We start from the raw sequence: 25,834 nt of genomic DNA, 5'->3' as shown, positions 1-25,834 counted from the left end.
AAAAAAAAAAAAAAAAAAAAAAAAATTTTTTTGTACAATGTCTTGCTGTGTTGCCCAGGCTGGTCTCGAACTTCTGGGCTCAAGTGATCCTCCTGCCTTGGCCTCCGAAAGTGCTGGGATTATACGCATGAGCCACTGTGACCAGTCCAACATTTTTACTTTCTGTACCTCAACTTTCATCAACCATTTTCCTATTGTAAGACATTCCAATTGCTCTAATATTCCATTTCTATAAATGACAGTATGAAATCTATAAGCTTAATCTTTACATATATATACTACAAAAATTGCCATCAAGGTAGGTTATAGTACTTATAATACATTCACTTAAGTAACAAGCGTATGAGAACATTTTGTATTCCTTTTTGGAACGTAAAAAGGATTAGTGATTAGGCAAATTCTTTTTTTTTTTTTTTTTTGAGACGGAGTTTCGCTCTTGTTACCCAGCCTGGAGTACAATGGCGCGATCTCGGCTCACCGCAACCTCCGCCTCCTGGGTTCAGGCAATTCTCCTGCCTCTACCTCCTGAGTAGCTGGGATTACAGGCACGCGCCACCATGCCCAGCTAATTTTTTGTATTTTTAGTAGAGACGGGGTTTCACCATGTTGACCAGGATGGTCTCGATCTCTTGACCTCGTGATCCACCCGCCTCGGCCTCCCAAAGTGCTGGGATTACAGGCTTGAGCCACCGCGCCCGGCCTTAGGCAAATTCTTTCCAGGTAAAAATCAGAAAGCTGGATTCAGGATGCAAAACAGTTTACTAGGTACTTTGAAAACTGAGAGACCCTGACAGCTGTTTCTAGTTCTTGCAAAGAGCCAGTTATTTTATTTGACTTACTTCTTCCAAAGGAATTACCTTTCGAAGCCAGCCAGGACAGGAGCTGCTGGCCCCATTACTGTTCCCCATGGCCTCTGTGGGACTGATTAAACCTTCCATTCCTCGGTCTGCTTCCATTGTTCCTCGGAAGCCTCCACTTGGGTCAGGAGTTTCAGATTCCTGCTGACTGTCCTCCTCTTCACCACTGCCGCCGCCACCACCGCCCCCGCCGCCTCCTCCCGGGCTAGAGCTCTGCACCACTGACAGATATACAGCACAGAAATAGACAGCTTTGCTGCACAGATTTACCATCTGACAACCCCACTTACCCTGGAAAGATGCCTAAAGTTGCATGAAGTGCAATGGTAACAGTACAAGTCAAATACTAGGAACTAAATTTTTGGTTTTCATGCAAACTAAGTTTTGTAATTTTGTATAGTTGTATTTGTGTATCAGGATGCTCATAACCATAATTCACTTCCATTTAACAATTTTGTTTATATCCATAGCAGGTTATCAATATTCTAAAAGCATTACCAAACAATCCCCCCGACCACAGAGCCCATCAAATCTAGCACCCATGCTTACTCTGCTTCTTTAAGAGATACATTCAGATTCCGGCATTCTCCATAGACATTCATCATATATAAAAAGGTCTTTAACATTTGAGCCAAATTCCTCTTAAAGCTGCCAGATAAACTTACTATCAACTCCCTGTCTGGGGAAAACCTAAATGTTGAATTCTTTTTTTTTCTCTTTTTATTTTTATTTTGTTTTTTGTTTGAATGTTGAATTCTTTTAATTTTTTGTAAAGACTTTTTTTTTTTTTTTTGAAATGTAGTCTTGCTCTGTCACCCAAGCTGGAGTGCGGTGGCCCGATCTTGGTTCATTGCAACCTCTGCCTCCCAGGTTCAAGCAATTCTCCTGTCTCAGCCTCCTGAGTAGCTGGGATTACAGGTGCACACTACCACACCTGGCTAATTTTTGTATTTTTAGTAGAGGCGGGGTTTCAACATGTTGGCCAGGCTGGTCTTGAACTCTACACCTCAGGTGATCCACCCACCTTGGCCTCCCAAAGTGCTAGGATTACAGGTGTGAGCCACTGCACCCAGCGATTTTTATTGTTTTGAGACAGTTTCACTCTGTCACTCAGGCTACAGTGCAGTGGTGAGCTCTTGGCTCACTGCAACCTCCACCTCCCAGGTTCAAGAGATTCTCATGCCTCAGACTCCCGAGTAGCTGGGATTACAGGCGTCCACCACCATGCCTGGCTAATTTTTGTATTTTTAGTGGAGACGGGGTTTTGCCACATTGGCCAGGCTGGCCTTGAACTCCTGGCCTCAAATGATCCACCCACTTCGGCTTCCCAAAGTGCTGGGATTATAGGTATAAGCCACTGCGCCCAGCCAATTCTTCAACATTTAATGTGAACGTTACATTCTCTGATGACTATCTGTATGAATTTTTATAATATAATGGCTGGTTCTTTCATATCATATAGCATATTCCAAGCAACCTTAATGAAGACTAGCTGATGTGTGGTCAGGAAATGAAACTGAATTTTAATATGGGCCAAAGAAAAAAATAATTAAGAAAATTAATTTGTCAAAGTTAAAAAAATTGCCTGTTATTTTGTTTTTTTTTTGCTTTTACTCCTCAGAAATCCTTGTTCTGACGCCTGGTATTTTTCAAGGATAAATGTAAAGAAAGGTTAATTATCATCTGCTGGGCTGGCCTGGGGACTAACCGGGTCATGCTGAGATCCTAGGGAAGCAGCAGAACTACTGTTACCAAAGTGAGTTCTGAAGCTTACTTTTTTGTTTTAGATGTTTTTTTTAAGATTTAGCTGCATTTTAGATATACCTGACTATTTTAACATATGTGTAAATTTTCATGCTTAACAATAAACATAGGTTTCTCTGCCACTAGAAGAACTAAAACTGCACTATCCAATATGAGTTACTAGCCATATGTGGCTGTTTAAACTTAAAGAGAATTAAGAATTCAGTTCTTCAGTCACATGAGCTACTTTCTTGAGTGCTCAATAGCCACAGGAAGCTGGTAGCTACTCTACTGAACAGCACAGATATGGATCATTTCCATAGTTGCAGAAAGATCTACTGGACAGTGTTGAACTAGAGCATTACTTATGTCACCTTATCTGCCTTATAAACTCCTTCCTTCTCTGGCCTCCTACCCAGATGAAACCATTCTGTTTAATTTTGTATTTATCATTTCTTCTTAAAAACTTTATCACCTTTATGCATCCTTAAACAATGTATTACTATTTATTTTACTTTTTTTTTTTTTTTTTGAGATGGAGTCTCGCTCTGTCACTAGGCTGGAGCGCAGTGGCGTGATCTTGGCTCACTGCAACCTCTGCCTCCTGGGTTCAAGCTATTCCCTTGTCTCAGCCTCTCGAGAGGCTGGGACTACAAGCGTGCACCACCATGCCCGGCTAATCTTTTTTTGTATTTTAGTAGAGACAGGGTTTCACCATGTTGGCTAGGATGGTCTCGATCTCCTGACCTCATAATTTACCCGCCTCGGCCTCCCAAAGTGCTGGGATTACAGGCGTGAGTCACCATGCCTGGCCTATTTTACTTGTTTTTAAGTTTTATAAAAAGGCATGTAGTCTGCTGCAACTTGCTTTTTACATTTCACATTATGGAAATATTTGGAGATGTTCACATTCACTCCAATGGATGGTTGTAACACATTTAATCAACAAATAGTAACTGAGCATTTACCATTTGCCAGGCATTGCTCTAGGCAGGTACATAAAATTAATGAATAAAAAAGGCACAAATCCCTGCCCTTACTCGAGTTTACATCTTCCCACCAATGGACATTTGCTTTTAATTTTGTGTTTTTCCTTTAAATACTGTTCTAGCAAAACAAAGTTGTTGAACAGCTGTGCTTAGCAAAAAAGATCTTCAGTCAGTTTTCACAGATATTAATATACGTAAACAGAGATGCCAAGCAATTGGCTACTTAAGTAAACTATATATAATATGGTATAAGTCGGTGTATATGTGTAAACTGAAGTTCAACAATTCTAGATCATGTTTTCAGCTGTCTTTTTCAGGGTTTAATCTGTTTGTTTGACTGACTAACTGACTCACTTTGTATATTTATTCATTCATTTGAGATAGGGTCTCGCTATGTTGCCCAGGTCGGATTGCAGGGGCTATTCATAGTTATGATCATAGTGTACCGCAGCCTTGAACTCCTGGCCTCAAGTGATCCTCCTGCCTCAGCTTCCTGAGTACCTGGGACTAATGGCTGTGCCACTGTGCCCAGCTTTAATCTGCTTTTATTCTGAGTGTTTATGTGTTTTGATTCCAAAAAATATCAGAATATGGGCTGGGCACGGTGGTTTATCCCTGTAATCCCAGCACTTTGGGAGGCTGAGGTGGGCAGATCACTTGAGACCAAGAATTCGAGACCAGGCTTGCCAACATGGTGAAACCCTGTCTCTACTAAAAATACAAAAATTAGCTGGGTATAGTGGTGCATGCCTGTAATCTCAACTACTTTGAGGCTGAGGCAGGAGAACCGCTTGAGCCCAGGAGGCCGAGGATGCAGTGAGCCAAGATCATGCCATTGCACTCCAGCCTGGACAAAAGAGTAAGACTGTGCCTCAAAAATCAATCAATCAATCAGTCAATCAGAATCCTGGTTCTGAGACATCAAAGACTACAGGGACTCTAGCAGGTAGAAAACCAAAAAGGAAAAATATAATTTCCTGGCATGGTTCCCAATAATAGAGAACCATGAAGATAGCAGTCAAAGGAAATCTATCAGAGAATTTGGGGGTGATTCTCCTAACCACACTGGAAGTTTAGCTGAGTTTTATTCTGAGTGCCTGTTTTGGTAGACTATTTCTTTAGAATACCCCTGGGAATACTGTGGAAGTAGAGGACGCATTACCCACTAGGATAGTAAGGAAAGGAATAATACATAAGTCACATTACAGTACTGGGCTAGTTACTTAATTACTTCTCATATGCATTGGAGGCAAAGATGATGTACTGTCTCTCTGACCACAATGTAAAGTCATAACTTACTGTGAAATCCACCAAAGTATGATCTTCTCTCTTAATCACTGTATTCCTCACTTCCCAAAGAAATTTCCTATTTTCCTTTGAGTTTTGGAGACTACATGGAATCTAGCCAAAAGACCCACACTTCAGAAAACCACTGGTACCTGAAACATTGGTACTTACCAGTTCCAATGGATAAGCCACTGCTATTGGAACGGATGGTCTTAGAATTCAGTACTTTCTCTGAGAAAAAAATATTTGGTAGGTAAGCACTGTATACAGATATAGGCAAGACAACTGAGAGAAGACTGGGATAGGGAGATAATTGCTCTCCCTGACTCCAGATAACTTTAGAATTATTACTTACCGTTTTAGAAATTAATATCATAAGCTAAGCACTACTTGCTATTCTAACTATATTCACTATCTACATTAGCAGCCGTCTACCTTGGCTGGTCACTGGAATCACCTGGGAAGCTTTAGAAAGTAACCATGTTTGAGACCAGCCTAGGCAACATGTCAAAACCCCATCTCTACAAAAAATACAAAACTTAGCCAGGTGTGATGGCACAGGCCTGTAGTCCCAGCTCCTTGGGAGGCTGAGGTGAGAGGATCAATTGAGCCTCACGGATGGAACTGCAGTGAGCCATGTTTGTGTCACTGCACTCTACTCTGGGTAACCGAGTGAAACTCTGTCTCAAAATTTTTAAAAAAGGAAGTAACACTGTGTAGGTCCGTAGATTCTACCCCAGAGATTCTGATTTAATTGGTCAGCAATAGGGTCTGGATAACAGTATTCTTAAAAGCTTCTTGGCCAGGCACAGTAGCTCACGCCTGTAATACCAGCACTTTAGGAAGCTGACGCAGGCGGATGATGAGGTCAGGAGTTTGACACCAGCCTGGCTAATATGGTGAAACCCCGTCTCTATTAAAAATACAAAAATTAGCCAGGTGTGGTGGCGTGCTCTTGTAGTCCCAGTTACTCGAGAGGCTGAGGCAGGAAAATCGCTTGAACCAGGGAGACAGAGGTTGCAGTGAGCCGAGATCGCACCACTGTACTCCAACCTGGGTGAAAAAGCGAGTCCGTCTCAAAAAAAAAAAAAAAAAAAAAAAAAGGCTTCTCAGAGGATTCTAATGTATGTGCTGCTAAGGTTGCAAACCACTGACCTAAAAGTAGACTTATAAACCCTTACACAGGCATTTATAAAGTAGTTCGTAACAAAGTAATCTTTATGCAGAGAGGACTTAAAATTTCAAGTTTCTTTTAAAGATTGTACTGAATGTTTCTCATGAAAGCATGAGCATAGACAACAAATTAATTGGTGGATGATTAGAAGTAACAAATTCTACGGCTGGGTACAGTGGCTCACACCTGTAATCCCAGCACCTTGGGAGGCCAAGGCAGGTGAATCACCTGAGGATAGAAGTTTCAGACCAGTCTGGCCAACGCAGTGAAACCCTGTCTCTACTAAAAATACAAAAATTAGTCAGGCATGGGGGTGGGTGCCTGTAGTCTTAGCTATTTGGGAGGCTGAGGCAAGAGAACTGCTTGAACCCAGGAGATGGAGGGTGCAGTGAGCCGAGATCACATCATGGTACTCCAGCCTGGGTGACAAGGGCAAAACTCTGTCTCAAAACAAAGACGAAACCCGCCCCCCCCCCAAAAAAAAAAACCCAATTCTAAGTGGGGAAGAAGCGCCCAAAGTTATATTAAAAAAATAATCAGGCTGGGCGTGGTGGCTGACTCCTGTAATCCTAGTACTTTGGGAGGTTGAGGCAGGCAGACTGCCTGAGGTCAGGAGTTCAAGACCAGTCTGGCCAACATGGTAAAACCCCATCTCTACTAAGAATACAAAAAAATTAGCCGGGTGTGGTGGTGTGCACCTGTAATCCTAGCTAGTTGGGAGGCTGAGGCAAGGGAATTGCTTGAACCAGGGAGCTAGAGGTTGCAGTGAACCAAGATCACACCACTGCACTGCAGCCTGAGTGACAGAGGGAGACTCCACCTCAAAAAAAATAATAATAATAATAATCAAGAGACGGTAGATAGCAAAGCTCCAGGAAATGACAACATTGTTATTCCCACCACTGGGCATGGCATTCTTGACCATTACAAGACTTACAGAAATGGCTTCTTTTCTTCAGGACATTTCTGTTTCCAAGAATGTGACCAACAGTACCTTAGACGTGGGTCTATCCTCTGTCAAAGCCATCCCAACCCCAGACATATGAAACGCTTACCAACAATGAGAATGGTATGCCAGCCACGGCAAGATAGGTCCGGGACGTGATGCAGAGATCCAAAAATAGGCCGAGGCCATGAGGTACAGATATCAGAGCCATGTGGTCTCTCTGTGGGGGTCATTGCCAGGCGGCCATTACCACCATTGCCCCAGGCAAAAATGTGATTATCTAGGAAAAAAGTTAAACAGCAGACTATTTAACAGAACACTGGCTTCCCAACTCTCTGAGTTCTTCCCCATCTTTATATCCTAGAGCTAGAAAGACTTCCCACTATGTACTAAACAAGGGAAAGCTGTTTATTTTCCTATATAAAGCCTAAACTCTTCCTGATCCCACTTGTGTAAAAATGCCCACTCTTCCTATGTACTGACATCCATTCATTCATTCATCCATTCAGCTACCTTTTTCTTCAACAACTTTTTCTTGGTCATTCATTTAAACACTGACTGAACATCTACATCATGACAGGCAATGCACGGGGTGATAGGGCAGTGAACAAAAACAGGTCCTTGCCCTTGTGGAACTGATATTCTAGTAGGGGGAGACTGATAATACATAAATAAATGCCAATATTTCAGGTGGTGATAAATGCTATTAAGATAAATGGTGAAAAAAAATAAGTGGAAACAAAGAATAACAGTGAGGTGGGATATCATTATTTTAGAAAGGGTAAGTCAGAGAAGTTCTTTTTGACAGTTGAACAGAGATCTACTGGAGTGAGGAAGAGTTCCCAGGCAGAGGGAACAGCAACAGCAAAAGTCATGTCAGTAGCACAAACAAGGAACAAGGAGACTCCTGCAGCGGGAACAAAAAAGTAAAGGAAGGGACAGTGATAGCAGAAGGGGTCAGGAGGTGGCTGGGGTCCTGCTCACATAGGGCCACGCAGGCCACTTTGATGACTCTGGTACTTACTGACTGATAGAGGAAACCACTGGAGGTTTTTTTTTTTGAGACGGAGTTTCGCTCTTGTTACCCAGGCTGGAGTGCAATGGCGCGATCTCGGCTCACCGCAACCTCCGCCTCCTGGGTTCAAGCAATCCTCCTGCCTCAGCCTCCTGAGTAGCTGGGATTACAGGCACGCACCACCATGCCCAGCTAATGTTTTGTAGTTTTAGTAGAGACAGGGTTTCACCATGTTGACCAGGATGGTCTCGATCTCTTGACCTTGTGATCCACCCGCCTCGGCCTCCCAAAGTGCTGGGATTACAAGCGTGAGCCACCGCACCCGGCCTATCACTGGAGGTTTTAAAGAGTAGGTATTTAAGAGAATCTCTCCGTCTACTGCGGAGAACTGATAGCTGGGGAGCAAGTATGGAAGCAGGGAGACCAGCTGTAGTGCAGATGGTGAAAAGTGGCTGGATTTATTCTGAAGATAATCAATATGGATGGGATGTGGGGTGTAGGATGAAGCTTCCATTTACTGAGACAGGAAAGCTGCAGGATGTACAGGTTTGGGCAGAAAATCAGAAGTTTGATTTTGAGTATATGAAGCTTGTCTGAGATACCTGTAACTTCTCAACCAAATCAGGCTTTTTTTTCTTTTAAATGAAAAGGGGGTGCTATTAATCATTAAGCCAGGACAACAGGCATGAAGGCATGAATCAGGATTGGTCTAAGATAACTGGGCTATGCGGCTCACCCTATAATTAGACATCATGTTGAGGAGCTGTTGAATAAATTAGTCTGAAGGTCAAGGCTGGTGATATAAAGAAGTCAATGTATAGGGGAAATTTAAGAGAACAAGCTCACTTTGGAGAGACGAGTATGCCTTGGAGCACTCCAGGACTTAGAAGACTAGGCTGCTGCTATTACAGCACCTAACACCTGCCTGTGCTAGTCCCCTACTCTACTAGACTGTGGGCTTCTTGAAAGCAGGGGTTTTCTGAGACTCATTTCCATATTCCTAGAGCCTGAAAGAGGATCTGGACATGAAGGGGGCCAGCAAGTACAGTTCAGAGAAGTACAGGAACATCAAGAGGTAATATGCGAAGCCACAGAATCCAAATTTACATTCCTCATTCTGAAGTTAAACTCATGAACTACATAGATTTAAGAAATATGAGCTCTCTGAAGTCCTGTCAGAAAGTGCTACTGCATCTGCTGCACTAAATTTATATTCAGTGACATCCTGACTCTATCCTACATGCCGTTTCCATTTATCCAAGTCTGGCCTAAACAATTTGCTCCTTAAAGTCCCTTGTTTTGGGATAAGCAGAGAGAGTTAACATGCTGTTCTGAAAGCTGGTTTACTTAAATATGGTAACCAATCACTTAATTGACAATATCCCTGAGACCCCTCATGAGTACCCAACTGCCACAGGCCAAAAGAAAACCAGGATATCTCAGAGCACAAGCAACAAGAAAAAAGATGATGAGTCAAAAAATAAGAAGATGAAATTTATTAGCTGGGCATGGTGGCACACGCCTATAATTTCAGCTATTGGGGAGGCAAAGGCATGCGAATCACTTGAACCTGGGAGGTGGAGGCTGCACTCCAGCCTGGGGAACAGAGCGAGACTCTGTCTCAAAAAAGAGAAAAAAAAAGGAAAATGAAATTTGAGTTGTTACCAGTCAAGTGAAGAAAGTGGCTACAAAAATTTAGAAGTTCAGAAGATGATGCAGGAAAAGGAAAAAAGAGGAAAAAAGAAAGCAGAAGAGTGAAGAGAATGAAGGATAGCAATAGCAGCAGTACAGAAGAGGAGTGGCCAGGCATGATGGCTCATGCCTGTAATCCCAGCACTTTGGGAGGCCAAGGCTGATGGATCACCTGAGGTCAGGAGTTTGAGACTAGCCTGGCCAACATGGCAAAACCACATCTATACTAAAAATACAAAAATTAGTCAGGCATGGTGGTGGGTGCCTGTAATCCCAGCTACTTGGGAGGCTGAGGCAGGAGAATCGCTTGAACCCGGGAGGCACTGGCTGCAGTGAGCTAAGATCTTTTTGTACTCTAGCCTGGGCAACAAGAGTGAGATTGTGTCCAAAAAAAAAAAAAAGAAAAAAAAGGAGTGAGGAACCAGACAATACTGCAGAAAGAAACAGCCACAGAGGAACGGGTGTGGTGGCTCATGCCTGTAATCCCAGCACTTTAGCAGGCTGAGGCAGGCAGATCACCTGAGGTCAGGCGTTCAAGACCAGCCTGGCCAACATGGCAAAACCCATCTCTACTAAAAATACAAAAATTAGCTGGACGTGGTGGTGTGTGTCTGTAATTCCAGCTACCTAGGAGGCTGAGGCATGAGAATCACTTGAACCTGGGAGGTGGAAGTTGGAGTGAGCCAAGATCACACCACTGCACTCTAGCCTGGGCAACAGAGTAAGACTCCATCTTAAAAAAAAAAAAAAAAAAAGCCACAGAGAAAAGAGAGAAGAAAAATCAATTAGACCAACTCAGAAATCTGAGAGACACACAATGTAGAAAAAAACAGCCCTTCAAACCTTAGCAGTCCCTACAGATATCACTGCAGTACAGCTGGCCTCAGCCAGCAGAGAAAATATGCTGTTTTCTCCAGCTACCCAATCAATGTTTATTGAAACCAACCAACAAAATACTGGGCAAGGTATATATAGAAGTACTTAATAATTCTTGTAACATTTTACCAAAAAAGTTAAAGTTGAAATGAAAAAAGGAGGAATGTAGAATATTAACCTATCATTATCTAGAAATCTGGCCTTTAAAAACAATCATTATGTTGAATACATGAAAAGTTAATGAAGCTCAATATATAAAATGGCCACCAATTTAATACAAATAAAAAAGGGCATCCATAATTCAGCTATACAAATAACCAATCCATTTCTTTCCCAGTCAAGAACTGAAACAGAGCCATCCATACAGAAAGCTTGAAATGATATGTACAGACTCACCATCAGTGGCAGCAATGGTAAACTCATCACCGCAGGAGACCCTGATCACTTGCTTCCCACCTAGGGGTCCCCCCAACAGGTTGATTCCCAGACGCTTCTTATAGTTCCCAACGCCCAGCTGCCCACATTTGTTGCAGCCAAAGGTTAGCAGTCGGCCTCGCTCTGATAGAGAAGCAAAAATAAATAACCACTCACAAATGAATACTGGAACCCAGAGAAGATGCAGCCAGACAGATTTCCGTGGACTAGCTTCTGGTTGTTAGAATATACAAACACAAAACTAGCCACATGATCCTGGACCTAGGGCAGCTAAGAGTATCTAGGCACTATAACCAGTTAGAACCAGTCAGTGACTTGATATTGTATTCTCTCTCCAATATTGTATATTTTGAGTGAGAAAAATGAGTACTACCTTTGAATACTTATAAAAGGTGCTAATCTGAGACAACAGATGTCTGGAATCATAGGTGTGGTGTTCTAATAAAATGATATATTTGTTAGGCATTTATAATGATTATCAATAAAAATATGTACCTGAATACATTAATAATACTAGATGTTCAGGGGAAATCGGGATGACATATATATGAAGAAAACCTAATACCTGATAGAATAAAAGAGGCTGAGCTACTAAGGCATGTGATATAGTTGTAAATCAACTTACCATCAATAGCAGCTGTGTGAGTCTTGCCTGGGGCAATGGTACGGATTTTATAAAAGGACAACTGTTTGGCCAAGGTAAAGGACGTTGTGTAGGTAACCTCATGGTATGCCTGAAATAAGATAAAACATAAAGCAGATGCATGAGGTAAGAAAATGGAAGGGAAATCAGGCTGAGAATGGAAAAAAGTCCTGGTGACCAAAAGGCCCTTCAAGTGAGTCATATTATTAAGAAGAGGGTGCCAGGTAGCTTTCCATTTCCAACAGAATACCAGAGGAAATAAGCTCAATAAGTAATCACAGAATGCAGCACATGAGGCAGAACTTTCTGACAACCAAAGTTTTAGATTCTGAATTAGGGTTTACAAAACATGAACTTTCCATCCCAGAAGGTATTTATATAAGGATAGAATCACTGACATTTACCTTGCATATCTAACAAAGGCAAGGCAAAGAATTAACGTCTTGAGGACTCTCTCCAGCCCATAAAGCAATCAGTTTACTGTGATCTAATTTCATCTACAGGGCAGTGTTTCTCAACTTTATTAAAACTCATGTTCCCTATGAATTAGTATCAAAGAAGAATCTTAATTTTAAAATTTCACAACAAATCCACTGCTATAATGAAAACATAAATCAAGTAATAGTAATTCTGAATATTTCTTTTCAAACTACAAAGACACTCTCTCTACCTTTGCCCTGAATTTGTACTCTCCTAATTGAAAATCACTACTTTAGAGATTGCTTAAAAATTCTTACCTTTTCATTGAGTCAGAAAATTTCTGTCTCTTAATTTTATTCTTAGGAAAATGACAAAAACTCACCATATTAACACAAAAAGGAAACTAAGGCAAAACCAGTGGTGAATTTACTAACATTTTTGAAGAGAGAATGGTAATTACATTCAATAAGCCTATAGAGGATCAGTGATTTGGGAGAAATAAATCTAAAAAACTTCAGGGAGGTGATGCAGGGAATGCGTTTTTTTTTTTCCCCCGTAACATTAATTTGCATGTTCCTATTTCAATGATAAGGTAAAAGCTAAATTTCATCATTTTATTCTTTGTAATCAATTTATTTATTGAGGTACAACACACTGTAAAATATCACACAACTTGACATATTTTTCTACATACATTTACTTGTAAAACCATTATAGATCAAGATATAGACCATTCCCATTACCCTAGGATCCCTTCCACCTCTTCTGTTAATACCCCTCCTTCCAGAAGTAGCCACAATTTTGAATTCTGCCAGTATAAGTTAATTCTGCCTGTTCATAAATTTCACACAGATAAAGCTATATGGCGTGTATTTGTGGGTGGTTTCTTTTGCTGCACACAATGCCTGTGAGTTCATAACTTTATTCTTAAGTCAAATGTCATGGTCACTAACCAATAATAGCATCTCAAAGAATTCCAATTTAGAGAAATTCTGATAATGTGGTTAGAACACCAGTCAGGACACTCACTTCATGGTTGATAATTCCGGACATGCACTGATTCAGACCCAGCTTATTGAATTCATTGAGTCCACAGGCCAGCACTTTTCCTGATTGGGTCAAAAGAAATGTCCCATCACAGCCACATTGAACTGCAACAATAACCAGGGCCTTGGGAACATCCACCTGCAAGAAAAAAATAAATCAGAAAAAGAAATCCCAAATATATAATTTGCATTACAAAAAAAGCTGTCAAATTCTTTCAAAAGAGACATGCTGCATTTAGCAGTGACTACAGGAAAGCGAGGACCACTCTATTCTTTGCAGATTTGCCCAGTGTCTTAGAAACTATGAAGTATTTTCTTTTATTTTTCATGAAGAGTTGGGTTTATTTCAACAATAAATTTGAAACTCTTGCCTTAAGCAAGAGTACTGCAGTAATTGTATCAGGATTAGACAACAGAAAATTTTCTACACTGTCAAATATATAAAAGTTCCTTTTGTACTTTCCTTTTCTCTTTGCAGATTCAGTCCATATTTGCTTTGATCTATCTACTGAGTTAACCCAAGCTGCTTCTTCAGGGACTCTGGCATTTCGGGTGGAGGAGGGCGAGGGAGCCTGAAGTAGACCTTCAGGGAGACAGATAAACCACTGTAGTGCAGCCAGGGTACCAATCATGATGATACAGGCAAACAGTCCCTTCCACACACCTTTAAATCCAAGTCTCTGGAGGACCTGAGAAGCACTGCTACCTTTTTCTTTATTCAACACAGATACCACAGAATCAGCAGGGTGAGAAACAACTGCACAAAAGACTCCAGCTATGTAACCTGCTACAAGTATTACACCGGCTGCTCTGGCTTTGAACATTCACTGCAGGACTTAGGAACCACAAACTTATACAGTGCTTCAACAGTACTTTCAAAGCAGGTGAACTTCATCATGGTGTATGGTATCTGCCTCATTCAGCGAGGAGCATCCCCCTTGTAGAATGCTTTTAGGCCTTCTTATACATTTTGGGAGCTGCATCCCTCAAAGTGTTGGCATAAACTGACTGGGTTTGAATTTTAACCTTAAGCAGCTTCCACAGGAGCCAGGGCAATGTCAGCAAAGAATTCGGCACTGGCAGAGGCAGCCAAATATAGTGCGCCAGAGACAAGTATTCTCCTCTCCAAGCATGTTGCTATAGAAGACTTTAAAGACTGCATAAAAGCCAAACTCGCAGAGCCGCTGCATGGAGTAGCCAATGAAAGTCAGAGCCCATCCTTTAGCCACACCACGAACACTATCCTCTTTAAGTATAATTAAGAATCTAAGGCCGGGCGTGGTGGCTCACGCCTGTAATCCCAGCACTTTGGGAGGCCGAGGCCGGTGGATCACGAGGTCAAGAGATCGAGACCATCCTGGTCAACACGGTGAAACCCCGTCTCTACTAAAACTACAAAAAATTAGCTGGGCATGGTGGCGCATGCCTGTAATCCCAGCTACTCAGGAGGCTGAGGCAGAAGAATTGCCTGAACCCAGGAGGCGGAGGTTGCGGTGAGCCGAGATCGTGCCATTGCACTCCAGCCTGGGCAACAAGAACGAAACTATGTTTCCCAAAAAAAAAAAAAAAAAAAAAAAAAAAAAAAAAATCTGTTAAATATGCCCTTGTACTTTTGGGGGTCCACCTGCATACAGCATTTCACTAAATCCAGGGGAACGACAGCAGTGTGTATCAGACAGCATCTTAAGACCCTACCAAAGCCACACAGTGGATAATTCTTCATAAAGCCAAATTCACAACTGTATTCTTCCACGGCGGTGGCTGCCAGGTTGCAAGGGCGGCAGGGCTGGCCTGTGGGTCTGGGAGGGCTGCTGCAGAGGCCATCATACACCAGCTGCAGATGAGGCACGTTGAAGGGGTTCACCCATGCCAGGTGCGCCATGGACGAGAACGAGAACACCTTTCTTTTCCCTAAGATGGCGATCACCCAACCACTCTGTTGGAAAGGTTGTGGCTCACAGTCTTATTTTTTTTTTTTGTGACAGTTTCCCTCTTTCACCCAGGCAGAAGTGGCATGATCTCACCTCACTGCAACCTCCACCTCCCAAATTGAAGCAATCCTCCTGTCTCAGCCTCCTGAGTAGCTGGGATTACAGGTGCATGCCACCACGCCTGGCTAATTTTTGTATTTTTAGTAGAGACAGGGTTTTGCCATGTTGGCCAGGCTGGTCTTGAGCTCCTGACCTCAGGTGATCCACCCACCTTGGCCTCCCAAAGTGCTAAGATTACAGGCGTGAGCCACCATGCCCGGCCAAGACTACTATTTTCTTTCTTTTTTTTTTTTTGAGATGGAGTCTTGCTGTGTCACCCAGGCTGGAGTGCAGTGGTGTGATCTTGGCACACTGCAACCTCTACCTCCCAGGTTCAAGCTATTCTTCTGCCTCAGCCTCTTCTAGTAGCTGGGACTACAGGCGTGTGCCACCACACCTGGCTAATTTTTGTGTTTCTAGTTAGAGATGAGGTTTCACCATACTGGCCAGGCTGGTCTTGAACTTCTGAGCTTAAGTGATCTGCCCACCTCGGCCTCCCAAAGTGCTGGGATTACAGGTGTGAGCCATTGTGACCAGCCAAGGCTACTATTTTCAACAAAGAGTTCAAGTTTTACAATATCAAGGAAAAGGTGACAATTCCAGGTCAACTAAACAAGATAGCCCCTTCTCAGTTTATCTTAGCAAGAGGTCCTATTTTGGGTGACTTGTCAAAAAGTTGAGAAAGAAGCTTCAATTCATTGCTGACTTTGTCTTTTAAGATGGAAGGTTGCTTGACAGTTACAGAAACTCAATAGCCCTGTGGGGTCCCATCTGGTCATTTTATAGGAGAGGTGACAGAGTACTGAGGTAATATCTAGAACTTCCAAATGCTTATATCCTTTTACAGCTAACTAGACAAGGCTGGAGAATGGTGGGGTGATGCATGTGTGGGGCCACAACGGATGTGTGTAAAACCTGAAACCTCAACCTTCACAGTTTCTGCCACAGCCTTTCCAGGAGAAAAGGAACAACTGGGAATCCCATTGAGGATGGTGCCCACAAATGCATAATTTAATAATTTAATTTTTAAAATGTAAATAAAAACTGGTTTGTCTAAAAGCTCCCAAGGAAAGAAAAAAGAAAAAAAAAACGAAAACACTGGTAACCGTAAATGGTACAGCTGATTTAGCCAACTCTCCAATGGGTAAGCCTGTGCCCTATGGAAGGTGGGAGAGATGTGACTGTGCTTTTCCTTTCCCCCAGCTGGTGTCAGCCTCTGTGAGCCTATCACAGGGCCAGCTCTGGCAAGGCTGAGAGTAATTAGATCGTATGTTTCATACAACATGACTACTAAACAAAAACAACTATTAATACTTTATCTGGTGGTCAGTTGTAGAAGCATGAGAGGAAAATGGCTGAGTTGGGTTAAGAGACAGTATACTGCTTTACAGTAGCTTCTCAAGTTTTCCAGTGTATTTGCAGCTATATATTACTTTTCTGCTGTACATGTTGATTTTAGCTGTCATCCCTGAGTATGATGTGACTTCACATGTCCACAGTTGCTGTATCCACTTTCTCAGTTTTCTATGATTTAGTCATATGACAAGACCACAGGATGCTAAATCAGAAATCCTAGATTGTCAGTCTCCCACACAGGAAACATTTCAGAAATAAACACCTTGATACAACAGAGCCAAGGAAAGGGCACATGTTATTGGAGTCTGTGCGACTTAGCTAGGTTTTAGAAAGAAGCTGCTTGTGATTTTACCTTTTGTGGTGTATAATAATCTTCTTCTGAATCCAAACCCAGTCGTCCTGAAACACACATAAGAATGAAAATCATTATAATGAGGGCTTCCTTCCTAGGGAAGAGGTTCTGTAAGACTCTCTTTTACTGAATTACACTTCTCATTTAGGGTATGCATGATGTATTTAAATGCATACAAGTTTGAAGTCAGGTTGTATACTGGCAAGGAAGTGGACAGAGACAAGGCTACCCCTACCATATTCGCCACAGCCCCAAGAATAGACTTCCTTGTTTCGTGTCAGAACCACCACATGATTATCTCCACAGGAGACCTGCTCCACTGGATTGCTGAGGAAGAAGTTCAGCTGCATGGGTTCTAGCACTTCAGGGCCAGCAACTTTGTCCACCCCCATGCAGCCATAATAATCTGATCCGAAGGCATAGAGCTGACCCTCATCTGCAAAAGAAAGAAAAACAGAACTCATTAAAAGGTTGACTTATTATATGTAATCAGAAAGTTGGGCAGGGCTGGAATGAGGACTTCCCCAGCAAATGATCTCACATGAAATGATTACATCTGAGAAATTAAAAGGATAGACCGTGCAGGTCTAGAGTTGTTTCCATTTTAGAGAGTCGTGTGTACTACTACTACTAAACAATTTAAAAAGTGGTAGCATTATCACGTTAAAAGGATTTAACAGGGCCATCTTTATTATGTAGATTAAAAATATAAGAACCAAGGAATCATAAAGTAAGTAATGACAAGACCAAAACTAAAGTTAGGCCTTGATCCTAATTTTGTGTTATCCACAGCCTGATGAGGTGGTAAGATTATTCTTCCTGCCAAGTGGGACACACATTTTCTCCTGATCCTACCTCTTCTCTGTTACCCACCTGTCTTTTCTTTGCTCACCACTCCCTAATACTATAGCGAATTTGTCATATTATTATTAATGAGTATATTTGCCCAATGTCCTCTGGTTCTTTGAATACTGTCTTTTGTTGTAAAATCCCAGCTAAAATAGCACAGCTTTAAGCAAATATCCCACCTTAAATGCACTTAAGACACTTTCTGCTGATGGCTTACCAGTCACACAGACAGTGAAATCATCACCACATGACACCTGATGGATAGCTTTGCCTTGCAACTTTTCCACATGCTTTGGCTGTCGATAGGAAGCTTTGTCTCCATGGCCCAGCTGACCATGGAGTTTAGTACCTCCTTGCATATTCTATAAAATAAACAGGTTTTATGAAGTTTTTTTTTTTTTTAATTACATTTTATTAAACTTAAATTTTAAAAAGACATGGGGTCTTGCTATGGTGCCCACACTGGTCTTGAACTCCTGGGCTCAGTGATCCGGCGTCAGCCTCCCAAAGTGCTGGGATTATAGGCATGAGCCACCATGCCTGGCCAAGAGGTCTTATGAAGTTTTTAATTTTTCATGCCAAAAGCTGATCTTCAATATAACTTCATAAGAAGAAAAACAGTAGAAAAAAAGAGCTAGAAATTTAGAAATTAGAAAAAAATGGGCAAAGGGATTAACATTTTAGTAGTAGGTAGTATAAAGACCCTGCCAACAGGTAAAGAAACTTAAAAAGTATCCAGATTAATATTCATTAATCTAATCTTTATTCTTCAAGTCTAAGGTAAACTATATATTTAATTATAGGTGATGATGCAAAAAATTCTTTATAATATAGTCTAATTTGGTTGCTTTCTATAGGAGTATAGCTTCTTGGAAATCAAGTTTTATAAATTTTACTCAGTTTCCCTGAAGCATGGAACAGTTATAAAGAATCTGGCTACATCAAAGAGGCTGCTATATAGCAATGTGATTAGTCCTTGATGATTTGCAACAGTTTTATAGAGAGAAATAATTATTTCTATTAAATGACTAAACTACAAGTCCATATACATATGTGTGTGTGTGTGTGTGTGTGTGTATGTGTGTGTGTGTGTGTGTGTGTATAAAATTTTATTTTTTTTGAGACAGGGTCTCACTCTGTTGCCCAGGCTGGAGTGCAGTGGTTCACTGTAACCTCCACCTCCCAGGCTCAAGTGGTTCTCATGCCTCAGCCTCCCGAGTAGCTGGGATCACAAGCATATGCCATTACTCTCAGCTAACTTTTGTATTTTTAGTAGAGATGGGGTTTTGCTATGCTTGCCAGGCTGGTCTCAAAGTCCTGGACTCAAACAATCCACTCCAGCCTCCTGAAATGCTGAGACTTCAGGTGTGAGCCACTGCACCTGGCCAATAAATGTTTAAGATACTAATTGCTCTCTAGCAGCCTGAAATGAGCCTGAGAAGGCACAGCAAGAGACAGGAGGAAAGCCAAGAGAACACGCTATCACAGAAGGCAAGTGAAGACAAAGCTTCAAGAAGGAGGGAGTGGTCAACTATGTCAAATGCTGCCAAGAGGTCAAGCTAGGTAAGGACTAAAAAGCATCTGTTTTATTTGAGCAATTTATGGGTCATTTTGTCAAGACCGGTTTCAATTGAGTGGCAGAGATGGAAGCTGCATTGTAGGTGAAAGAGGAGAGAGTGGGAGATAAGGAAACAGACAGTAAACACAGACAATTTGTTAAAGAAGGTGACGGGGAGAATCTACAGGGCAACAAAGAAATTCTACACAAAATATACCTAGCTATCTTCAATCACTGCTGTGGGTTTCAGGGGTTTCCTGACATGGTATAGTGGTTCCTTTGTTTACAGAGCTATTTCACAGATAACAGTTACTCTGAACCTCACAGTAATATAACAGAGTAATTGAGTGACTTGTCTGAAATCATCCAGCTAATGGAAAGCCCAGTCTCCTGAGTCTTTCAATTTTCTCTCCCTCTCTGATTCATTCATTCAAAAAACATTTATAAGTGACCTAATATGTACCAGGCCCTGGCCATACATCAGCGAACTAAACAGACAAAATCTCTGCTCTCATAAGAGCTTCCATTCCATTAACCTGTGTTGCCGCTTCCTTAGTATGGGATTCAACTAATAAAATGCTTAGACATCCTGGGCCCAGTAAACAATTAGGCTTATAGCACCATTCCAAAATGCTTAGCTTTCACTTACCACCCAAGTGTACAGTTCCTTCTCCACTGTGACCACAGCAAAGTGGGTATTCCCTGCGCACACCTGCCGGGCGCTACAGCCACTCTTTATAACATCCAGTTTCTGGGGGGTGGATTTTCCACCACCCCAAACATAGACTTCACTGGTTCGTGATGTTACGACAGCAATGGGTGCTTCAGTCACAGTGCTTGACCTGCCAACAACCCCCAGAATAAAGGCACATTTAACATTAAAAACAATATCAAAGAAAAGTGCTTCCAGTCTATTCCCTGAGAAGAACTGCCAATTATGGTATGAGAAAGTATGTTCTTTCTCGACAACTTATTTCAATGTCCTCTATCACAGCAGACTTTGCAATTCCTGCCTCAGGGCTTCATCACAGCTTGGCCAGATCAGATTCCAGTCTTACCCGTAACATCTACACTTTTCAACATTCATTATGGTAATGATGGCCACTTTAGTGTGAGGGTGAAATTATAGCTTTCTTCTTAGAAATGACTATCTGACATTTAAGCAGATGCTGTCTCCTGAAAGGATGCCAAAGGATCCTGGGATCAAATAATGCCTACACTCAAGAAATACCATATACTGGTGGTAATTTAGGATATATTAGTTTCTAAGAGTCTCTTGATCATTACCTTGGTCTCTTTGTAGGTGCATTAAGCAGAGTGACTTTTTCCTCCATCTCTCTACCAAAGAAAAGCAAAGATACATGAGTGAAATATAGGTTTTTATATTGCAAAGGTGTCTAATACATTTCACAGATTTAATCCTCTTATAAACTGTATGTATCCTACAACATCACAATACTTTTAGCAAAGTACTTCAATACAACTCAGTTATATAGTCCTTTCATTAGACAATTCATTAATTACCCAAGGGCTAGCAGTTTGGGGCCATTTGCTCTCTATCTCTGAGAAATGGTCCAGGCTGGAACAGAGAGCCTTAAGAACCTCTGACGTACATGTTTAATATGGGATGGACACCTTCATCTAGTCTGCCCACTTACTCCCAAACTCAGTATCTCCAAATATGAGCTTGTTAGCTTTTTCCCAAATGAGCTTTTCTGACTCCTCCATTTCTGTAACTAGCAGCAACACCCTTCCCCAATTCTCCCAGTCAACTGGGCTTAAAACCTCAGTCATCTCTAATTCAGCTCTCTCCCTTTCTTTAATATTCAAGTTTTACAGATCCTACCTATATAGTACTTTTCATACTCACTTCTTCCTTTCTAGTCTCACCACCTTAGTTCTGGGCAGTTCTACTTCCCACCTGTACTGTGGTAATACCTCCTAATCAGCCTCACTATAGTCTTAATCCATTTTACTATACTGATTTAACACAGATACTAATATTGCTAAATAAGTCTTCCTTAGGTATGCCTCTCATCACATGCTGCCCTCTTGCAAACATCTACTATCTCTTGATAGTGAGTGTAATATTCACTCTATCTTCTGCACTATCTCTTGAATTAACCACAATTTCCTTGCCTGGCATGCAAGATTCCTTATTTTTCAGCCTTCCTTCCTTTTGTTTACACTCCATGTTCTAGCCCAGGGCTCTCATTCTACCTAAATCAATTATAGCTGGGCTATTGCCTGAGTAGCACTCAGGCATCAGTACTTTTTGAAAGCTCCTGATACTTTGCATCAAAAGTTCCTGTCCAGAACCACTAATCTAGCCAAATAGAATTTTGTGTTTCCTGAATATTTTCCACAACTTCCTATGTCTATCTGTGATTCTGCTTATGCTATATTCTTTGTCTGGAAAACTCGGTCTCATGTTTTCCATCAAAGGACAAAGTTCCAACAAAGTATTGGAGGCAAATCTATAATTAGCTCAGTAAAAATTTCATGCCATATTATACTCAAGAAATAAGAGTTAATTAAAATAGTGATTATGCCGGGCACAGTGGCTCATGCCTGTAATCCCAGTACTTTGGGAGGCCGAGGCAGGCGGATCACGTGAGGTCAGGAGTTCAAGACCAGCCTGGCCAAGATAGTAAAACCCCGTCTCTACAAAAAATACAAAAACTAGCTGGGCATGGTAGTGCCTGCCTATAGTCCTAGCTCCTCAAGAGGCTGAGGCCAGGAGAATTGCTTGAACCTGGGAGGCAGAGGTTGTAGTGAGCCAGGATCATGCCACTGTACTCCAGCCTGGGCAACAGAGTAAGACTGTGTCTCAAAAAATAAATAAATAAAATAAAACAAAGTCAGTCATTATATTGCTGGGAAATAAGCCAGGTAAAAATTTTAAATATGCTTAACCAGACTGAAAGGGTGATACTGCCTACACATGCACAGAACATAAATGGAAGGTCACCGTGCTATATCTGGAGTACTGTACATAATTGCAGGCACTAAAACACTGGCTAGAGACCAACTGGAGAAGAACCAGGTAAGATTAATTAAATGACCTAGTAGAATAAAAGTATTGATGAAACAGCAAATATGGAATTAGGGATGTACAGAATGTATCTAAGGGCAAGACTTGAAAAGAGCATTGTATGTATTTGAATATTTGGAAGATATAAAAACAAAGCACCGACCAGATGCAGTGGCTCACGCCTGTAATCCCAACACTTTGGGAGGCCAAGGTGGGTGGATCACCTGAGATTAGGAGTTCCAAACCAGCCTGGCCAACATGGTGAAACCCTCTCTACTAAAAATAATACAAAAAATTAGCTGGGCGTGGTGGCACATGGCTGAGGCAAGAGAATTGCTTGAACCTGGGAGGGGGAGGCTGCAGTGATCTGAGATCATGCCATTGCACTCCAGCCTGGGCAACAAGAGTGAAACTCTGTCTCAAAAAGAAAAGAGAAGAAAAAAAAAGAGCTGGTAGTGGACGAAGAAGGGTAGCAAGTCAAAAATAGTATAATAGGATGAAATATAGAATCAAACATTTAGGAAAGGTAAACATTTTAAATTAAGGTATGAAAACTGGAGGAACTGAGGGATAAAGGATGTTCTTCCTATCTCTAAAGATATCTGATAGAATAAATCTCAGGAAATAACCTCTGAGGAGTCAATAAAACTCAACTTCAAAAATAGGCAAAATGTACCCGAAGAAGATTCTTCCAACTCCAACCTCCTACCTAAACAAATGCAGTAAAAAACAAAGGCCCAGGCCGGGCACAGTGGCTCATGCCTGTAATCCTAACGCTTTGGGAGGCTGAAGCGGGGGATTGCTTGAGGCCAGGCAACAGCTTTGAGACCAGCCTGAGCAACATAACGAGACCCTGTCTCTACAAAAATAGAAAAATTAGCCAGGCATGACGGTGCACACCTGTAGTCCTAGCTACTTGGGAGGCTGAAGTAGCAGAATCACTTGCAGCAGGAGTTCAAGGCTGCAGTGAGCTAGGACTGTGCCACTGCACTCTAGCCTACGTGAGACTCCGTTTCAGCAAACAAACAAAAAACAAAACAAAAAAACAAAGGCCCAGTCCAATTCACACTACTATCCAAAAATGGATAAGCACCCCTATGCCAGGCCCTAGGCTGACCACTTTGTATGTATTACCTTCTTTAATTCTTACTTTTTCTTGCTTTATAGAGGAGAAAGTTAAGAAATAAGGATGTTAGATAACTTGACAAAGATAATGACAAAATTCAGAAGCAAACATCCAGACACCCCTCTTTCTTACTGCACTCTAATGCCTCAATTCTAGGTTTAAAACCAATGGATGAGGGACTGAAGGACTCTTGGGCCTCATCACTAAAAATTTAGAACAAAATAGAACAAGCTAAGGAGGTGAAAGTCAGAAGCTACCCCAAGCAATAAAAGCAGAGATGCTGGTAGAAAATAGCACTATTGCAACCAAATCAGGAAACGCTACTCTTCCCTGTAGTACTCCGATCAAGCCTCTAAAAGTCAACCATCTCAGAAAAGAAAATGGAGTAACTTCTTCATACTTTACCTCCTGCGTTTCCTGAGGAGGGGGCGATCTAGAAGTTCATCTGCAGTAGGTCTCTGCTCAGGATCCTAAAAAGTAAAAATAGGGTTAGTTTTCACTTACAGGAAATGGGCGATATGGGATCTGAAGATGATAATTAGTCAAAGCCTACTGCATTATCTTTTGTTTCATAAATCATTTCTTATGTGCTTCTCACCTCATTATCATCAACACTTGTACATGAAGGAGAATGTTTATAATGCACCTTCCTCACTTGTTCAATTAGTGTAATTCAATTAGGGCTCTCAAACCTCAACATATACAGAAGAATCACCTGGGGTGTTTGTTACAAATAAAGATTTCTGGGCTCCCACAGAGATTTTGATTGAGTTAGTCTGGGGTGGGGCCCAGGAATCTTCTTTTTACTTACAAAGTTCCCCTACTCCCTGGTGATTCTGACTCCAGTGTTTCATGAAACATACTTTGAATAATACTAGAACTACACAGGAAGAGAACTACAAGATATAAGAAGCATATACATTCCATATTAGAAATGATAAATTATCTTTCATTGCAGTTTTATGAAATCTATATTCAGAAATTAATCTTGGTCATAAAAATGGAGCACAATTTAGATGGGAAATTCATTTCCCAAACTAGTACTTACAAAGCAGAATAACGTAAGAATTTTTTCACTGAAGCACATAACTATAATCAATTACCAATGTCTATAATGGGTACACCCACAAATATACTCTACCTTGGGGAAGTAGATGTGGTTTTGTATGGTTTATTGCTATGCCATACATCAAACACTGAGGTTGAAGTGAATATTTAAATCACCTACCTGGTCAAGACATGAATGAACCATCTGGATCAATTCCAAAGAGTACTGGCTAGAATCAACTTCCATGGCCCGAATTCCTTGCACGATCTTCACACACAGGTTGAGTGGATTCTATGAGAAAATGATGACTGTATTGCTCCTGGTTATATAATGATGATGCTATACTCTACTGGTAGGGGCTCTGAGGTGTCTGTGACCATTACTTAAAGAACTGGCAATAGGTCTGACTTCCTTTTACAACTACTAGTATGCATCGGCAAGAAATGGTTAGGGATGCACTGATGCTATCAGACAGAATGAAGCCAATTGGCCGTAAAATCTGTAACTATGTGGCCAATAATGTAATGCTCAGAATATATTATAATCTGACCTTTCAAATGAATCCCAACAAAAAGGAAAGCAAGATTAGCCAAGCTTCTTGGCTTCAAGTAGTTCCCTTGCCAACTAACTTGCCTCCTAATTGTGGCTGTACAGGCAATACTCTGCTGCAACAGACAAGGCAGTGACTAATAATAAGACAATAATACTAACAATATTATGTAATATCATAGGGTTAGTTTTCATTTAAAGGAAATGGGCAATATGGGATCTAACGATGATAATCAGTCAGGACCACTGCATTATCCTTTTGTTTCAAAAATAATTTCTTATGTGTTACTCCATGTTTCATGCTTCTCACCTCATTATCATCAACACTTAAACATGAAGGAGGATGTTTATAAAGCACCTTCCTCACTTGTGCAGTTAGGGCAGTGGCTCTCAAACCTCAACAGATACAGAACAAAAGAATCACCTGGGGTATTTGTTACAAATACAGATTTCTGGGCTTTATCCACAGAGATTTTGATTAAGTTACCACATTATTGAGAGACTACTACACACTAGACAGGCACTTTACATATATGATATTTTGTAGCCTCACTAACACCATTTAAGGTAGTTATTGTCATTATTAATTTATATATAAGAAAACGGGGCTCAGAGATGTAAAGTATCTTGCCCAAAAACTGGATCTATAACTCCAACCAAAGCCTGTCTGATTCCAAGTCATATATATATATGTATAAAATGTATATATACATATATATAATATATATATACACAAATATATATACATACATATATAAAAATATATACACACATACACATATGTGTGTGTGTGTGTGTGTGTGTGTGTG

The 25,834-nt window shown here is 41.2% G+C and overlaps 2 protein-coding genes, 1 long non-coding RNA gene and 1 pseudogene across 14 annotated transcripts in view; 2 read left to right on the top strand and 2 right to left on the bottom strand.

Annotated features, from left to right (window-relative positions):
* The window catches only part of ZC2HC1C (zinc finger C2HC-type containing 1C), a 47,242-nt gene extending 27,323 nt beyond the window's left edge, over positions 1-19,919 (top strand). Inside the window, exons 3-4 of one of the 6 annotated variants that reach the window (XR_004271776.1) lie at positions 2,479-2,613; positions 13,602-13,870. Coding sequence is in view for 4 of the 6 variants with exons in the window: in XM_032287817.1 (XP_032143708.1) it covers positions 19,130-19,273 (144 nt within the window). In the remaining 2 variants the exon portion in view is untranslated. Of the gene's footprint in view, positions 1-2,478; positions 2,796-9,015; positions 9,087-13,601; positions 13,871-19,129 lie in introns of those variants that run through there. The other 5 variants (XR_004271777.1, XM_032287818.1, XM_032287817.1 and 2 more) reach the window with 5 other exon arrangements.
* NEK9 (NIMA related kinase 9) overlaps positions 1-25,834 on the bottom strand; it is a 56,620-nt gene that overhangs the window by 16,200 nt on the left and 14,586 nt on the right. For 6 of the 7 annotated variants that reach the window (XM_032287809.1, XM_032287808.1, XM_032287810.1 and 3 more), the window contains 13 exons: positions 24,657-24,767; positions 23,834-23,898; positions 20,556-20,606; positions 19,918-20,110; positions 17,928-18,072; positions 17,097-17,297; positions 16,862-16,908; positions 13,107-13,262; positions 11,640-11,748; positions 10,976-11,137; positions 7,106-7,276; positions 5,048-5,107; positions 858-1,078 (listed from right to left, as the gene is read on the bottom strand). In XM_032287809.1, coding sequence (XP_032143700.1) covers positions 858-1,078; positions 5,048-5,107; positions 7,106-7,276; positions 10,976-11,137; positions 11,640-11,748; positions 13,107-13,262; positions 16,862-16,908; positions 17,097-17,297; positions 17,928-18,072; positions 19,918-20,110; positions 20,556-20,606; positions 23,834-23,898; positions 24,657-24,767 — 1,692 coding nt within the window. Of the gene's footprint in view, positions 1-857; positions 1,079-5,047; positions 5,108-7,105; positions 7,277-10,975; positions 11,138-11,639; positions 11,749-13,106; positions 13,263-16,861; positions 16,909-17,060; positions 17,298-17,927; positions 18,073-19,917; positions 20,111-20,555; positions 20,607-23,833; positions 23,899-24,656; positions 24,768-25,834 lie in introns of all 7 variants that reach the window. The other variant, XM_032287813.1, reaches the window with a different exon arrangement.
* Positions 13,445-15,133, bottom strand: LOC116557988 (annotated as a pseudogene).
* The window catches only part of LOC116557993, an 11,303-nt gene continuing 7,512 nt past the window's right edge, over positions 22,044-25,834 (top strand). The window contains exon 1 of the long non-coding RNA XR_004271780.1: positions 22,044-22,093. This is a non-coding gene — a long non-coding RNA (uncharacterized LOC116557993). The remainder of the gene's footprint in view (positions 22,094-25,834) is intronic.

The sequence above is a fragment of the Sapajus apella genome, unplaced genomic scaffold (genome assembly GCF_009761245.1).
Source record: "Sapajus apella isolate SASKATOON/1434 unplaced genomic scaffold, GSC_monkey_1.0 scaffold20, whole genome shotgun sequence".
Classification (NCBI taxonomy): Eukaryota; Metazoa; Chordata; class Mammalia; order Primates; family Cebidae; genus Sapajus; species Sapajus apella.
Note: the sequence above shows the minus strand (reverse complement) of the source record. Positions and strands in the feature narration are given on the sequence as shown.